The following is a 16,598-nucleotide window of genomic DNA, read 5'->3' on the forward strand; positions in this document are numbered from 1 at the left end:
TTTGCACATGAAAGTTTACCCAAGATGTTAACTTCATGCAGAAATAATGTAATGTTTGTATTCTGGATTCGAGTACATTCTCTAAAAGTGTAAACAAGGAAAACAGTAGGTCCAGGACTTTATCAAAATCTGTTTAAAATGACAACAGTGGCCCCAAACCTTGCATATATTGCCCTGTTTAGGTTTTTAAGTTTTTTGTATATGGTGAACACACATAAAAAGGAGTCTGTAGCAATCTGTAGTAACTTTGGTTGTATGGAAGCCCATTTCCGCCAGAAAAATAAAAATAAATAGATGAATGAAAGACGAAATTAATAATTCTCAGGACAAGACAAAATCTTATACTAAGGAAAAATTACGAGATACTATGGCAAAATTAAGAGATAGTAATTGTGCAACGTTGCACTTCCAGATTTCATCGTAATGCATTTGAGTCTAACATCCAGCAGATTGGCTGTTCAGATTTAGGCCAGTTAAAGATGACCTTATAGGGAAAGACCAGACACACTATGGAAAAGCTGAGAGATGAATATTGTGTACCAGGAGGGATTCTTAGTAGAAATAAGAGAAAATGACCTGCTGCAAGAATTTCAGAACAAGGCTTAACTTTTCATACATTTATTTTTAATTTTTCTTGGCCGAAATAGGCTTCCATATAGTCTGGATTTCGCTGTGTCTAAAATGAGGCATTCAGAAGGGTTTTATGTTGTAGGCCTGCACGTGGACAGTTGTATTTATGTGTGGCAGTTCAAGGTGTGCTTACATTCATAGTGCAGGGGGAAATGTGAGTGAAGAGGACATGTGGAAGGAAGTATCTACATGTACAAAAGAGAAAATATTCAATGCAAGCTCCTTCAAAATGTACTTTATACAAAATGTTCATGCTTTTCTATTGTGAGGACCGTATGGTTTTTACGGTTTACTGTGGGAGCTCTCCATGTGAATTCCACAAAACAACATGATTAAATTAACATTAACATTGAGTTGATACAAGTCATTCAATATTGAAATGAGTGCAAATCTAGAGGTGCTATTAAACTTTGTCAGAGTTCAACTCGTCAGGTCAGAGTTTACATACAGCATGTATAATCAAATTCACTGATGTGGACAACAACACAAGTGTAGAAAGAGCAAAGAAAAAAAGAGAAAACTCCATCATTTGGAGCTCTTAGTCATAGTGTGTAAAGTGAATAACTAGCCAATAACAATAAAAATAATGTTAATAATAATAATAATGAGCAACAGTGATTATGCTGCAGCATTTTTATGCCAGTTTATATATTATTGAATGTCTCAGAACCCTTTTCTATAAGTACAACTGGTGTTGCACAACAGGGGCTGATCTAGAGGGAGGCATGGGGGGGGTGGGGGGGTTGGAGTTGTAATTGTAAAGTAATCTTCTGTCACCACTACCTCCTTAATCACTGAAACAGGCAAAGAATATAGAGAAAGTCCACGCTCATTATTGTAGCGTTAGATCAACATTAATTTGCAAATTAATGCAAAGCCCTTAGTTTTAAGACGCCAGTATCAGGGGGTTAACCGCTTTTGTCCAAACTAAAATATCTGAACTATTGGATGGAATTTGGTTCAGATAATTGTTCCCCTCAGGATGAATGGTAATAACTTTGGTAATCCTCCGATTAACCACGTCATTCACTGCTCCCTACATAATATACACTCAGAAGTTTAGTGAGCAGTTAATTGAGATTTTGAATACTTATTAATCATCGCTTCCCTTTGCGTCAAAAAGAGAGAAGTGTACATGCTATGGACTGGACTTTTTTCCCCCCATTCAATTGCTGGAATTTTGTGGGCCCTGTATAAGGCATGCACTTCACACTCAAAAACTTAAATAAAATGCTGGACAGCAAACACAGTGCAATACATAGTAAATTTAGATATTTAGGGAATGTTCAGTCAGTTTTTTAATTTAATTAATTAGTAAATATATAGTGTTCTTCCCCTAACATCCATCTGTTAATATAAGCACGTGAATCTGCGCAGACCTTGGTCAAGACCCCTTGACCGTGCTTTTTAACGCCCTGGGTACCCCTTACGTGTTGTTTTTTTGACGTGTAGGGCTCTGGGGTCAAGTTAACAACAATAAATATGCAACGTCCCGTTAGACTTTCAAAATAAAACTAGTGGTTAACGTTGTGAAACACTAGTTAGGTTTAGGCACCAAAGTACTTGGTTAAGTTTAGGAAAAGATCATTGTCATGGTTAAAGTTACATTACATGACTTAACGTACCTAAGTTAAGTAACGTTACGTAACTTAAATAAAAACATTTTACATGGCTTCCCTCACTGCGTTGATCTCTGACACTAAGGGGCTCCCCGGTGCATTACAAACTGATCCTAACAGGTCTTGACCATGCGTCCATATCTGACGACTTGGGAATGAGAACGTGTTGCGCTGACCGGCTAGATTCCTGACAGTCACACTGGAAATATTTTAGCCATGATGAGATTGGGTACTCTACAAATCATTCCCTGTTAAATGTTCATTGATTGATTGTAGCTTATTACCCACACGTTGTAAAACATGACTTTTAACCAAGAACTTCTTAGAGATCAGAGCATAGATAGAAAATACAAAGGAAGGGGGTAAAGTGCACACCCCTTAGATATTTACCTGCAGAAGGAGCATGAGTTTTCATGTGGGGACCCCCACCCTTTCCCCTCCCATGCCACCCCTTTGCCTCCCCATCTAAAATGCTCTAGATCTGCCACTGTTGTGTGAACATTTAATTTCCTTGGACTATTTCGATATAGAATTGTCTTTCAATCTACACATTTTGAGTGTAGACTACAAACTTTAGAAAACAAACCTGGATCATAGCTATTTTTAACTTCTTTTACTGAGCAAATATTTTTTGCCAATTGATCCAGATCAGGTACAACCTCCCCCACATAATCTAAATCATAAAGTTACTTACATTCAAATCATCCACATATAACTGCCACATCATTAGAAAATCACTGTAATAACAATATCAAAGCTTCTGTCTGGCCAAGGATCAGCAAAATCAGCTGTAGAAGTTCACTGGAAAATCCCACAAACTTTATCAAAAGTTACCTCAGGCGGCCCTCGAAAAAGGCTTTGAGAAACAAAATGTACATGAGTGCAGTTACAGCAACAGGCCACAAGGAGACACTGTACTACAATGACGGCGTCACTAAAGCTCACAGTTCTGGGCAAGCCTTAAAATCCTTCGAGGTCCATCCAAGCCAGAGTAAAAGAGGCCACTCAGCTTTTGCAGTGAAGGCAGTAGTCGCTTCTCCTTTGATGTGTAGTGTACATCTTAAAATTTTACCTCCTGGTATCAAAGAGAAAGTGAAAAAGAAAAACCCATCTGATTGGTCAAATCCTGGCAGTTACGATTCTGGTCCCAAAGGCAGTGAGAGTCTTTATTCGTCGCATCACGCAGGTGATAGCGTGCGTTACTAAGCAGGTGCGAAATAAGCGTTTACTTCTGTACACGGGACATTTCAAATGGTCTTTTCAGCCCCTGTTATAAAATTATAAATTAAACACAAACCATAAATTGGATACAGCTTTTTGAACCCATGTTCAGCTTCTGACATGGCTTCCTCTCTTTACTACCACCAGCAGTCCTTGAGGGGTAACTAAAGGCGGCTTTCAAGCTTGAGGGTAGCTGTGAATTAGGTAGGTGGACAGAAGAGATTCTCATTCCAGCCCAAAGGTGCTGGTCTCCTCCACTGCGGTCAGCATCTTCTCATACAGCATTGAGAAGGACGGGTACGGCGGCAGATCCAGCCGGTTGAAACAGGTATGAGCTCTGGAGAGAGACCACAGGTGATATTAGACATTTTCTTTTCACTTTCGCTCCAGGATGCATTCGGGGAGCGTAGGCCACTCACATTTAGACAGCGTCTGAGCCCAACACACAAGCACTGTAGTAACCCAAACCGATAAATCGGCATGCCGTAAATCGTTATCGGCGTTTATACCAGCCGATTTATGACAAATAAAAAAAAAAATTTAGAGACTGATCCTTCCATCATGTTATGAGTGTTGTTGTTGCATAGTTTGTTTATGAGAGGGCGCTCTGCCACTCCACTGTTGCTGAAAGTATGTTCACTGTTATTTTGCATTATGTCGTTTTATCTTAGAGAGGTCCCATAACTACACATAATCTGATTCAGTCGTAACAATCCCATATCAGTCAGGCTCTAGTAACGTGTAAAACAGAACACTCGTAAAGCGGTGGCTGCTGTGCGGCCTTTGTTGACAGCTGGATTGCTTAAAATAGGAGCATATCTGTGGTGTCATGTCCATATTTTGTTAGGCAGAGAGTAGCTTGTTGTTTGCTTTACACTATACAGTATGTACAGATCAGTACATGTATAGAAATATTGCATTTCTCATAACGTAAATATCCATACTGCTAATGGTGTCTGTGTGGTGATTTAAAATAATTAAAGCTGAGGTAGGCAATTTTTGTTATATTTGTTGAAACCAAAAATCAACAAATCCAATGCTCTGAAGAAAGGGAAAACAATCCGGTTTTGGTGGCTGTCACAGACCTGTAATAAGCCCGGTCATAACCTCTCATAAAGAAATCAAACCACGATGAGATTTGTGTTGCAGTTTCCTCCTGTGTTTACCTGGGTAGCGAGGTGACCTTCCCCCACTTCTCCACACAGAACCGTCGGGGTCCGTTGCTGCCTCGCAGAGAAGCAAAGCCCTCATAGGGAATACTGGATGTCCCGGTCACAAACTGAAAAGGCCGAGGGGAGGGAGGGTGAGACGAAGTGGGAGACAGGAGGGAGAGAGGACAGAAAAGAAAAAAAGAGAATTAGAAGACTGGTGGCAAAAATGCACTTTCTGTCTCTATCTTACACACACAGACACACGTGCGCCTACCTGCAGGAGCCGCAGTCTCTGTTCATTGTTGAACCTTTCCACAGCTGCCCAGAACCACCGGATCACAATGTGGTTGTCATGGTAACCTAAACATAAGACGTCATTTTCATGTAACTGTGGCCACACGATCGTGATAATGCTGAATAACAACATCCGAGCCCTCATCCGGAAACTGAACTCAGAGCAGTCTGGGATCTGATGGTTAGACGAGCCACGAGTCAGAGGAAAAAAGGAGGACACAACACAGACACGAACCCGCGAGACAATTACTCTCCAAACAAGGAGGCACATGGTAAGTGCTGGGCAAAGACTAGACTACTGTGGTTAATGTATGCATTTGTTTACAGTACGAGTATCAAGATTATCTATTTGGCTGATCTGGATGGGTGTCTGGTTGCTGGCGATGTGTGTGAATGTTGAAGTAACTGTATGTAACAGACCCTGAAGGCGCTGGCTCATTATGGGTCTAACCCTTGATTCCCAACCCCTCAAGAGGAAGCATTGTGGGTTACAACTCATCAGCGCAAATGTTGGCAGCTGAAACAGGGGGCTGCCCATACAAGACTTCAGGTTCACATGCCTCTTCACAAATCATGCATGTTTTATGTCATATATATAAAACCTCACTACCTCATTAGAAAATAAGCAAGGGAAAGAAATATGTGATGAACACGTACTCTACTTGGTTCGTATTTCATTGTGGTTAATAAGCGAGGGTCTGTGAAGCTGTTCGTGAGCTCGTATAATGTTTATGATGTTGTAGACCATCTTAGTTTACCATGCCAACATTTGCAAATTCTCGCTAAACACAAAGCTGTGTGGCTGAGGTTTATGGGAACATCGGTTTAGGACAAAATGCCAGCAAAACTACAGAAGTACTGGATGAATCCAAGATGGTCCAAGATAAAGAGTCTCCAAAGTCAGTAGGCTTCATTCTCTGGAGAAAAATTTAGAGCCACACAAAAATATATATATACCAAACTTTTAGCAACACTTAGGAAGTGGCCACAGCAGGTTTCCTGTGGCCACTGATATGCTGATTATGCCGTTGTTCACAGTGACTGTGAACAGTGAATCTGTACTGTAAATATCAAGCACGTTTGAAGGGATTCACTCCAGAGGCAGTGGCATCGCTCAGAACAAGGGACATCGACCCTCTCCCAGAGGATCTGTTTTCTGGCAGCCCCTCTGAGACAGCAACAGGCAGGCCATACTGGCTAGAGAGAGGTCTTGTTGGGTACGGGGGTCCAGCCTCTGCCTCCCCATTTTGCACTGCACCCGTCTTGCCTGGTATGGCTCCCTGGTGCCATGAGGGCCGAGAAGTAGGTGCAAGTAAAATAAGACTGAATGAATAATAGTAAAGTACTGCGGTGCGTGAGGTAAAATTTTCCCTTGATCTCCTTATTGTTGTAGGAACATACACAAACAAAGGTTTAAAATTAATAAATAATAAATAAATAAAATAAAATAAAAATACATTTAGTCTAAACATTCATCCGTCTTTTCTTCCATACCTCCTCTATACTCTGTGTTGTTCCTCCAGTCTGATAAGTCAATCTCAGCTGTGCCGGCGATCACCAGCTCCAGCTCCCTGGCATCAAACACAGACACCAGCCTCGCATCCACCACCTGGAAAATACACACACAAAATATTCCATTTTCCACAGAACATTTTGATAGAGAAACAGAAAAAACATAAAGATATCGCAGAAACTCAATACCTGAAAGTGAACAAAGTGTCGCAATTGCACCTATTAACACAAATTCCTGTGAATTCAGCGCGACTTGCAATTTTGACCAATCACTTCAACTATAATTCTAAAGTTGGAAATACCTTGGACATCTACCTTTACAGTTTCCACTTATTCCCACAATTCCATCGCAAAGAAATGCTGAAAAACATCGCAATTATTTAGAAAAGCTGCCGCAAAATCAGGCATTTTAGGTGAAACAATCACAAAAAGGCCCATTAAAATCCCGGAAAGACTGATGTATATAAAATGTAAAATGTGAAAGTCAGATTGGATTGACGTGACACTAAGCTGTACCTCGTAGAATCCTCTGACCAGGCTTTCAGTCTGCTGCACTACTCCTCTCTCTATCCTCCACTTCACCATCCGCTCAATGTATTCCTTCTTGTTCTTCTCAGAGACAGGGATGTTGGCTCCGCCGGGCTTCAGCTCTCTTTCCGTTATCTATGGGAACACAGGCAGAAACTTATTGATCTTTTGCTGATCTTTTCCATCACTTTATTTCCTGAAGAGGAAGCAAAACACAAACACAGTCCCTTCCTCTTTCTCCGTCTTGCCACATAAAATACATTTTGGAAACACAGAGTCTAACCTGTCCGAAGACTTCTTCATTGACGGTGAAGGTGAGGTCCAGCATGTCTTCTATGTCGTTGTCCTTCATCCACTGAAGAGACTGGTGAAACTCCTCGTCCAGGTACTCCAGGTCACTCAGGTCACAGGGACTACACGGCGAGAGAGGAGGGCGAGAATGTGTGTGTGTTGGTTTATATGTGAATGAGTTAAAAAAAAAAAAAAAATGCGTTTGTGCATTGTTTACGGTAGTACATACATGCGCAGCAGGCCTTTATAGAAGGGTCTGGTAAAGAAGGCATCCAGCAGGTACTGATGGATCAGAGCCAAACCCAGAATACGACCACTGAACCGAAACCTGAAACACACACACACACACACACACGCACACACTGACAGGCTGACGGCGGCACTGCAGGACGCATTTGGCGGGTGTTAATGTCAAAACCCTGTGTGTGTGTGTGTGTAGAGTAAACCTCACCATTCGTGGTGATTGTCTACGAAGGCGGACATGGGGCTGATCTGGACGGTGTAGGTGTCGTTGGCAGAGTATTCAAACAGGCCGTAATAAGGGTTGAACAACTCCCTGGAAACCAAGAAGAAGAACTCTCTGGAAGGTCCACTGTAGTCCAACCTGCAACACACAAATGCACAGATTTATCCTTACTGCATGCTGATGTAAATCACATCTTCTTGCTTTCTAAAACATTATTAGTTTGTTCTTTCTTTCTTTCATTAATAAACCCCTTTTACAATAACTTTCCCTACAATCAACAATTATCTTTCACTCCAGGACAATTCATCAAAATCTTTAAATAGCAGGAGGTGTGTCGAAAAATACCCTTTAGTATTAAATGTTGTCATGCTGCAGAGATGTGTTGGTCTACAGACCGTATTGTGCAGACTTAATTTAAATACGTTTTTCAATGAAAATGAGAATAATGATGTAAAAATTATTATTCTATCCAATATTGCAAATCATATCGCAACTGCAGTATCAGTAAAAAAAAATGTAACTAGATTTTTTTTTTTTTTTTAAATTGTTAAACCCTATGACACGTTTAATTACTTTGGCTGACTGTGGATAATAATTCTTTTACTTTCACTTTAGGATAATGTAAGCCTACAGTGAATTACCACATGTTTACCATATGTCTGTAATCATTACTGTCAGTATGGCGATATATTAAAATCCTGATTTTTGTTCAATGATAGGATGGTTTTACTGGTTTGACGAAATCGAACAATTATCAAAGGAAAAAAAAGGAACCACAGACACATTTTGCACGCACATGTCGTGGGTGTCATGCTTGCTTATCTTTTCCATCCCACATACTCACCCCTCCTCCCCGACAAAGCTGACGTAGAGCTTGCTGCGTTGCAGGTCTTTACGGGAATAGCACATGATCTGGTTGAAGGCATCTTCCAGCAGGTGGTCACGACGTATGATCAATCTGAGTAACACACACATAAGGACACAAACATGTGTAAACACAAAGAAACAGGAAAGAAAGGTTGCTCTCTCTTGGCAAATGCACCTACTTCAGCTTCCCTGGTCCTTGGCCGTAGCCTTTAGTTTCCAGTTTCCTGTAAAAGTTACGCAGTTTGGCTTCAAAGTCTCTCTTGTAGGGTGCTGGGGCTCTGGCATTAGCTCTCTGAGTACCTACACGCAGAAAGAAAGAGTGAATAAAAAAATCTGTGCATTTCAGGGGTTATTTTGTTTATTCGATTTCTTGTTATTACTCTCCCCCTTTTCATCGTTTAATCTGTAACTTCAGATTTAACTGGATTTCCCAAAATAACTTCTGACAAAGACAGAGGTTTATCTATGGGTAGTGATGACGAAGTGAAGTTTTCTGAAGGACATCTCGTTGACTGATATTTTCGGCTGATTTTTAAATCGGGGAATAATGAATCTCGTCTGATAATATTAGTGAATAGAAATGTATCTATTAAGTTTAAGTCATCTAAAAGAATTGACCATTTGCACCAATCACAGCTTTGTAACAGTCAGTCAAGCTTTGGATTTCTCCACATGTTGAAGAGGTACGCATGGGTCTGATAGAAAGGTAGATCCTCATCTCTGAAATAGTTTGGGGAATTGGTCCCAATCGTATTTATGAAATAAAAATGACTGTATTTAATGTAAGTGTGTGACTGTCTCTCTGTCTCTTACCAGGCGAGTTCTGCGGAGAGGAGACCGGGGATCCTCGAGGTGACTGACAGTAGCTGGGGTGAAGTAAGGCGTGAGGAGGCACGTAGGACATGACTTCATCTTCAAACAGACTGCAGGAGAGACGAGGGGAGACAGAGCGAGGCAGAAATTAAATAAACTTAAGTGACTACAGCTGAAAGTCAGAGAGAAAGAAAGGAAATAAAAAGGAAGTGCAGAGGGAAAGTAATGCACAACTAATACAATAAGACCTGAAATGGAAAAAGTGAAGCCAATAAAAAAAAAAAAAAGAAGAGAGAACAGGAAGTAGGAAAAAGGGAGGAATTAAATTAGGAAGCAAATATTAGGAAGGGAAGGAAACGTGGAGGGAAAGAAAGGAGGAAAGGGAGGAAGGAAGCAGGTCTCACCTAAGCAGAATGACAAGGTCAGCGTCACCCGACAGCCTGGCCAATCCCGACCCTCCATCTGTGCGGATCAGCTGCACCTTCTCCCTGTTATCACAAGAACAATACACCTAGAAGAATGCTGGTGGTTGAGCTCTCATATCTAGAAATCTGACCGCGTTTATAAGTGGACCAAAACCATGACGACCCGGAGTTGAGACCAGGAGGCAGAGTCCTACAGTCCTACTAGCTTCTCTGTAATATCCTTCGGTTGTGTGACTTTCTACATAACAACTGTTCATTTGAGAATGTTCAGTCAGGACTTAGAGTGCCTCATAGCACAGAGACAGCACTACAAATGACATTCTGACTGCATCAGACAATGCACTTGTTTCTGTGCTTTTCATGTTAGATCTTAGTTCTGCTTAGCTAAACTTCAAGCATGCCTTAAGGACGTAAAAACCTGGATGACCTGTAATTTTCTGGTGTTAAACTCAGACTCAGTTATTATACCCGAATACCTCCAAGATGTATTACTAAAAAAAATAGCTTCTCTGGATGTGTTTTGGAAATTAAACCTTAAGTGAGTCTACTGAATTAAGTCCAATGAGTCCAATCTAGACGTCTTTTTTTTTATTCTTCGCAAAGGGTCGGACAGGCATACAGAGTGCAAACAGTCTGCAGAATGTAAGACAAAGAGCCGGTGAAGAAACAGGTGACTTTATAGTACGCAGCTATCTTAGGGAGGAAGGGAGTAGGGACAAACTGCCCTGAGATGAAGGCTTATCATGGCCAGTCAGATAAGAAAACTCTCTAATGAGCATCTTTCCCATGGGAACCTCTACCTAACTGCAACCTAACCACAACCTAACCAAATGATCAAAAACCACACAGTGAAACACTGGTCTATAATAATGCAGTAAAATATCAAATTTCCATCACAGATGGCATCACCCTGGCCTCCAGCACCACCGCGAGGAATCTTGGGTGTGATTTTTGATCAGGACATGTCCTTTAACTCCAACATCAAACACATCAAACAAAACTGGTCTACATGACAAGTGTCCTAAGATAATGAATTGGCGCCATATACATACATAAATAAAATTGAATACTACAGTAAATACGAGTGTCTACCTGAGTGAATGGTTCCGGTTGAAGTCGGGCTGTCTTTCCTGCAAAATCTCAAAGATGTTTGGTTGGCGAAGAAATGCCACAATCTTGTCGTTGTAAGCTAGAAGAAGAGCACACACATTCATTTAGGTCAACTGTGATCATTTCTGAAGGGTTGTATGTGTGTGCGGATGTTTGTGCGTATACTGACCCACTGGCACATCTTGGCACTGACCCCTGTTGGCAGAAGCGAAGGTGTTGGAAGGCCGCGGCAGTACGGGTGGGCCGGCATGACGAGGGTCTTCACCCGCCTACAGAGAGAGGGGAAGAGGATGTTATTTTTTCCCCTTCTGATTTTAGAGGTGAGTTTTGTTATTATATGGCATAACCCTAACCCTAAGAGGCATCTAAGCAACATGTGACTGTGTCATGTATCTGTGGTTTAGTACTCACCAGTCGTCGTGGGCTGACCTCCCCAGCACTGTGGCTGCGTTGGCGGGTCAGGTGTTGGCGGTGGGCCAGGAGGCTTGGGGGGGGGCGAGCACTCTGGAGAGGCAGCCGGGGGTCAATGAAAGTGGTGGCACGGCAGTTATGGTCCACAAAGAAAGGCTGCATACACAAAAAAGAAACTGTCAAGCGTCCATTTTTTCAGTGGAGTAAACAGTATACGTTTCTTTGCGATACAGAAACTACGAAACGTTGAAATACAAATATTTACTTATGCTGCCTTCAAATGGGTCATGTTTACCGTGTTCATGATAACAGTCCATATGAACGCCGCCCTCTCGGGGTATTATGGATGTATAATAAGACCTGGACAGGCCACTGCCACTCAGGCTTGTTTCTAATTTTGCCCAGTGGCCACTATTGCAGGGGGAAAAAACACGTCTGTAACACCTCGAGCTTCAAACAAGGTCAATTGTGACTCTTTCTATAACATAAGACATAAGAAGAACCGCGCAATAAAATAAGAAGACCCTTCTCGCCAGGTTAGAAATTCACGTTGGACTGAATCGCGCCATCTTTGGGTCCGGTATCCAGAACATTTCTAGTTCACAAGTTGGGACATGTTGCCGGGGGACATGCTGACGTTTTCAGAAATGGCCATGGAACTTAATTTTTTGTGTGAATGGTACCTTAATATATTATAATTCTATGTACATTTCATATCTTTCTCCTCCGCAAGGCGTTGAAATACAAAGTGAGTCAACATTTCTTGGAAAGAAGCGAAGAATGACAAGAGAGCAATAAGGAGTCCATGGCGTCCATGTTGCAAGCATCATGTGTACACGACTACCCATGACATACATTTACATTTTGCATACATTTGCAATTGCTATACATGTCAGAGGTCGGCCTCTTGAACAACTAGGGAGTGTCAGTGGATGTGTCACAGTGAGAATCAAACGCAGGTCTCCTACAGGTCTTCCCCACGGCACCATCACCACCAAGTCATAACCATGAGCTCCATTTGAAGGCAGCAATGTCCTATTAACTTTTATCCATTTAGTACTTTATTTATAAGTAAAATCTCCTCTAACTTTGACAATAACATGGTAATGATATTCTATATTCTTAATTTTGTGGTTAGATGCATTGTATGGAAGGGAACATGACACTGTGAGCCTACGATAAACACCACATCATGTATTTCATGCGACTAAACATATTTTGTGGCAGAATATTTTGTCCACAAAACATAAAAATCAGTTTCAGCGGCTGTTCCAACCTGACAGGTTTAAATCATCAATCATCATCGAGTTACATTTATATGTTTAAAAAACACTTTTTTAAATAGAAATGACAAATAAATAACAGAGACAAATGTTTGAGCATGTTTATCTACAACCTCTTTGAATTTTACTATATCCAAAAGCCTTGAGTTATTAAAATGAGACTTTGAGGAACTGATATGGGTGTCGTTCCCACCTTGCCGGTGTGGTCGTGCTTCATCTCCCAGCCTCTGGGCAGCTCCAGCTGTTTGTTGGTGAACATGTTGAGGAAAGCCACCAGGTCCCTGTTGTGCTGGTAGCGCTCAAAGTGGTGAGCATCCCGACGAACCTTACTGATCATATGCTTCAGACACGTGTTGGTGGTGAACATACGGTAGGCACTCTGAGAGAGAGACAGTGAGGGACCGAGAGAGAGAAGCAGGGGAGAATTTATAGCAGAGAGGAAGAGGGGGAAACACATTCACCAGAGAAATGAGATTTTTGTTAAGTGAAGTTGTCCCACTGTGATCATTATCCATCACCATTATTAGGCGTATGTGCTTTGAATTTTACAAGTAAGGGACTGTATGAAAATTATTGGTGTGGGGAGGGAGGCTGAATCTTACATCCCACTTTATAGAAAAGCAAGACCCTCCCCAGTGTCATTCATAGCTCCCCCCCCCCCCCCCCCCACTATTTTTTTGAATAGACTGACAACAAAGCAGTACAAAGCACATACGGCGACATGCACAGTGCAAGTGTTATTTGCACAGTACAAAATAAAGTACTGTCAGTAGCATTTTGTTTTGCATGACTGATAAGACCCAAACAGGAAGCCAGTGAAATAGTTGTATTTTTCCCTACTAATTTTCGTACATTCCCTTAATGAGTTTGTGGTAGACAGAGGTTGAGAAGAGAAGGCCTTGCAATTTCCTGCAACAAATAGCAGAATGCTATCTACGAGAAGGAGGTTGGGGGAAAGAGAGATGGATTGGTTGAAAGAAAGAAGAGAGAGAAGAAGACAATAAGTCTCCGTACAGGGTTGGAATGCAGCACAGTGAAGAAGTCAGGGCTGGTGAGGAACTTTGCGCTGGGGGACTGAAGCAGCAGGGTAAGGCGAGACCTGGAACTGGACTGAGCCACACTGTTGTCCCTACGCAGCTCTGCAACACACACACACACACACACACACGCACAGCACGCACACACAGAGTCAGAAAAAAATACACAAATCAAGGCCAGGACAAATCCAGGACATGCTTTACAGACCACACAGAGCAGAATGCAGTGCAGTGAGAGGATTACCTGGGATGGAGGGGTGCGTGTCAGTCTCGTCTGGCGGCAGCTCATTGGCTGGCTGTTCCTCTGCTCGGCTGTCATTGGTTATAGTCCTACGTATACTTTGATACCTGCAAAGGTGTGTGTATGTGTATGTTGATTACCACAGTGACAGTAATAGTAAAGTAATGCTAACCATATGGTATCTGTCTTTGTGTGTCTGTGTGTGTGTGTGTGTGTGTGTGTGTGTGTGTGTGTGTGTGTGTGTGTGTGTGTGTGTGTGTGTGTGTGTGTGTGTGTGTGTGTGTGTTCTGACCTGCGATTCAGCTGCTCCATCTGCTGTATGGAGCTGGACCTCTGGAGGGTCTGCGGAGCAGGGGGAGCGGTGGGACGCTGCCAAGTTGTGGTTCTGTTCACGTGGTCCACGTAAAAGATCCGACCGTGGCTGTCAATACGAGCCTCCCAGTCTGGCGCACACACACACACACACACACATTGACAGAAGTAAGAACACAATTGTAAGGCCATGCTGATGAGGACAATGCAGAGGTTTGGTATCTAAACAAACAAATGTATAATCGATTTTATTCATCTGTTGGCTTGTCAGTAATGGTAAGAATTTCTGCAAAGGTGCAAAGGAATGACCACCCTCTGAAAAGACGAAGAATGGATTCTTTTGAACAGGCACAAAGCGTGATTATACTACCAGTCTTTCTTCCCTGAAAGTGATCTAAAATACTTCACAGTTTGAGTTATGAAATCATTTTGACTGTCAGTGTAACGAGGAGCCAGTGGAGAGGCACTGACAGGACAACAAAACTACTTCAGTTAAGATCCAAACATATCCAAAATGCAAAACTGACTTTGACCTGGAGCATAATTTACTTTTGTCTAAGCAAACAATAGTAAAATCACACAGAATATTGGAAAGGTGATGAAGTAACTCTTGTTCAGTAGACTTTTGGGCAACACTTGTTTGGAAGCAATTATAAAGAATTGATAAATGGTTGTAAATGGTATGTATAAATAAAAGTGTTTATTAATCAGTTTGTCAAAAAACTCCTCCTGTGAAGTAACAGTAAAAGAACAATAGCTAGAATTCCTGTTTTGTAACTATTCATTTGCTGTATTAAGTTAATTACATGTATTTATTATACTTATATTAAGTAATACTTTTTTAATTAATAAAATGTTTAAACATTTTCACTCTCATGACAACTGAGCAAACTCCATCTATTAATTAAAGCGGCGAGATGTGGCTGAAAGCTCCAGAAGAAATTCAGCAAGTGAACATTCAGTTAAGAAAATAAATAATTCAGAGGTCTTTGAGGGATTTGCACACATTTATAAAAATATTTAAACGTGCCTGTGACTGATCTGTACATATTTATTATAACACACTGTGCGGATTTGTTCATGTGTGCAATTACATAACATTAAATAAGATTACAGCTGTGTAAATCAGTAACTGTTAATCATTCATTCATTGATGCTTCATGGGAGAATTATGATTGTTGATTAACACATTACACAAATAATAAATGTTCTTATAACTTACAACTGTGTTACTGTAGCTTGGTGCGAACAAAGCGTAGGATAGGAGACTTTTTCTGAGGTTTGTGATGTAGTGATCAACACCTTTCCCCGGAGTTTAAATCATAACTTACTGCAAACACACATACGCGCGCACACACACACACACACAAACACACTCACTAGGTGGTAGCGGCTCGTCCACTCTCTGGTAACGACTGATGTCATGGCGGACAGATGGCAGCGAGCGAACAGACTGGTGGCCATTGGCCTGAGCTGTGGCACCTACACACACACACACACACACACACACACACACAAACACACACACAATATCTGATGTCATCAAAACTGCAAAACATTTTTGCATCACTTTAAATATGAGGCAGAAATGTCTCCTATGTGCTGTATGTCAGTGAATGTATTTTCATAGAACTCCTTCTCCGCAAAACTTCACGACCTTCCAAGCGTGAGCTCAGATCCTACAGCATCTCCCCTCAAGCGCAGCACTGTTACCTGCTATCATCTAAAACTGTCAAAAAGGTTAAATAAGCACAACTGTTCTCTCTGTAATCCAGCAGCTGCAGGAAACGTGTTCTCATCTGGATAATGCTCTAGTCGTTTATTAATGCTGCCTGATCACTCTCAAATCCTCTGGCAGAGAGAGAGAGAGAGATGCCGTTGCAGATTTTGCATGGGAATGTTCCTCTTATGTCGGATTTGTGGCAGAATACAATACATACTAGTGGTGGAATCAGTTTGTTTTAATAATAACAAACATAGTCCGAGAAAAAAAGAAGATGAAATAGATAAAAAGTAAAGTAACATATTAAAAGCTTAGGGAAATGAACTGCTTATTCTAGTTGGCCTGTCACTTTCTTCATTAATCTGCTCCTGTTCAATTCAATACAACTCAGTTTTATTTATATAGCAGCAAATCCTTCCAAAATTATCTCAGGGCTCTTTCAATGTAGAGCAGGTCTAGATGGTACTCTTTATAAGTCTGTTAGACGAGATCACAGCCTGAGTTACAAAGAAGTGGCTGCAAGCACTGCTCCAGGAGACAGGAAAATATAGACGTGAAAATTGAATGATTAATACCCTTGATTCTCTCAATAACAACCATTAAGGAGACCTTATGTAAAGCAATTAACCTCCCCTGCTCCAATGGAGCTGCTCAGTTGCACCTG

At 41.4% G+C, this 16,598-nt stretch overlaps 1 protein-coding gene across 2 annotated transcripts in view; it reads right to left on the minus strand.

Moving 5' to 3' along the window:
- Positions 1-2,709: 2,709 nt before the first annotated feature.
- The window catches only part of LOC123973303 (E3 ubiquitin-protein ligase HECW2-like), a 28,510-nt gene continuing 14,621 nt past the window's right edge, over positions 2,710-16,598 (minus strand). Inside the window, exons 11-30 of one of the 2 annotated variants that reach the window (XM_046053208.1) lie at positions 15,592-15,693; positions 14,192-14,342; positions 13,903-14,006; positions 13,636-13,760; positions 12,815-13,000; positions 11,339-11,494; positions 11,097-11,196; positions 10,910-11,006; positions 9,797-9,880; positions 9,393-9,502; positions 8,759-8,879; positions 8,557-8,670; positions 7,698-7,850; positions 7,476-7,574; positions 7,239-7,368; positions 6,944-7,090; positions 6,410-6,524; positions 4,896-4,981; positions 4,637-4,749; positions 2,710-3,807 (exon numbers count right to left, since the gene is read on the minus strand). In XM_046053208.1, the coding sequence (XP_045909164.1) occupies positions 3,696-3,807; positions 4,637-4,749; positions 4,896-4,981; positions 6,410-6,524; positions 6,944-7,090; positions 7,239-7,368; positions 7,476-7,574; positions 7,698-7,850; positions 8,557-8,670; positions 8,759-8,879; positions 9,393-9,502; positions 9,797-9,880; positions 10,910-11,006; positions 11,097-11,196; positions 11,339-11,494; positions 12,815-13,000; positions 13,636-13,760; positions 13,903-14,006; positions 14,192-14,342; positions 15,592-15,693 (2,405 nt within the window). In that variant the 3' untranslated portion in view covers positions 2,710-3,695. The remainder of the gene's footprint in view (positions 3,808-4,636; positions 4,750-4,895; positions 4,982-6,409; positions 6,525-6,943; positions 7,091-7,238; positions 7,369-7,475; positions 7,575-7,697; positions 7,851-8,556; positions 8,671-8,758; positions 8,880-9,392; positions 9,503-9,796; positions 9,881-10,909; positions 11,007-11,096; positions 11,197-11,338; positions 11,495-12,814; positions 13,001-13,635; positions 13,761-13,902; positions 14,007-14,191; positions 14,343-15,591; positions 15,694-16,598) is intronic. The other variant, XM_046053217.1, reaches the window with a different exon arrangement.

The sequence above is a fragment of the Micropterus dolomieu genome, linkage group LG01 (genome assembly GCF_021292245.1).
Source record: "Micropterus dolomieu isolate WLL.071019.BEF.003 ecotype Adirondacks linkage group LG01, ASM2129224v1, whole genome shotgun sequence".
Lineage (NCBI taxonomy): Eukaryota > Metazoa > Chordata > Actinopteri > Centrarchiformes > Centrarchidae > Micropterus > Micropterus dolomieu.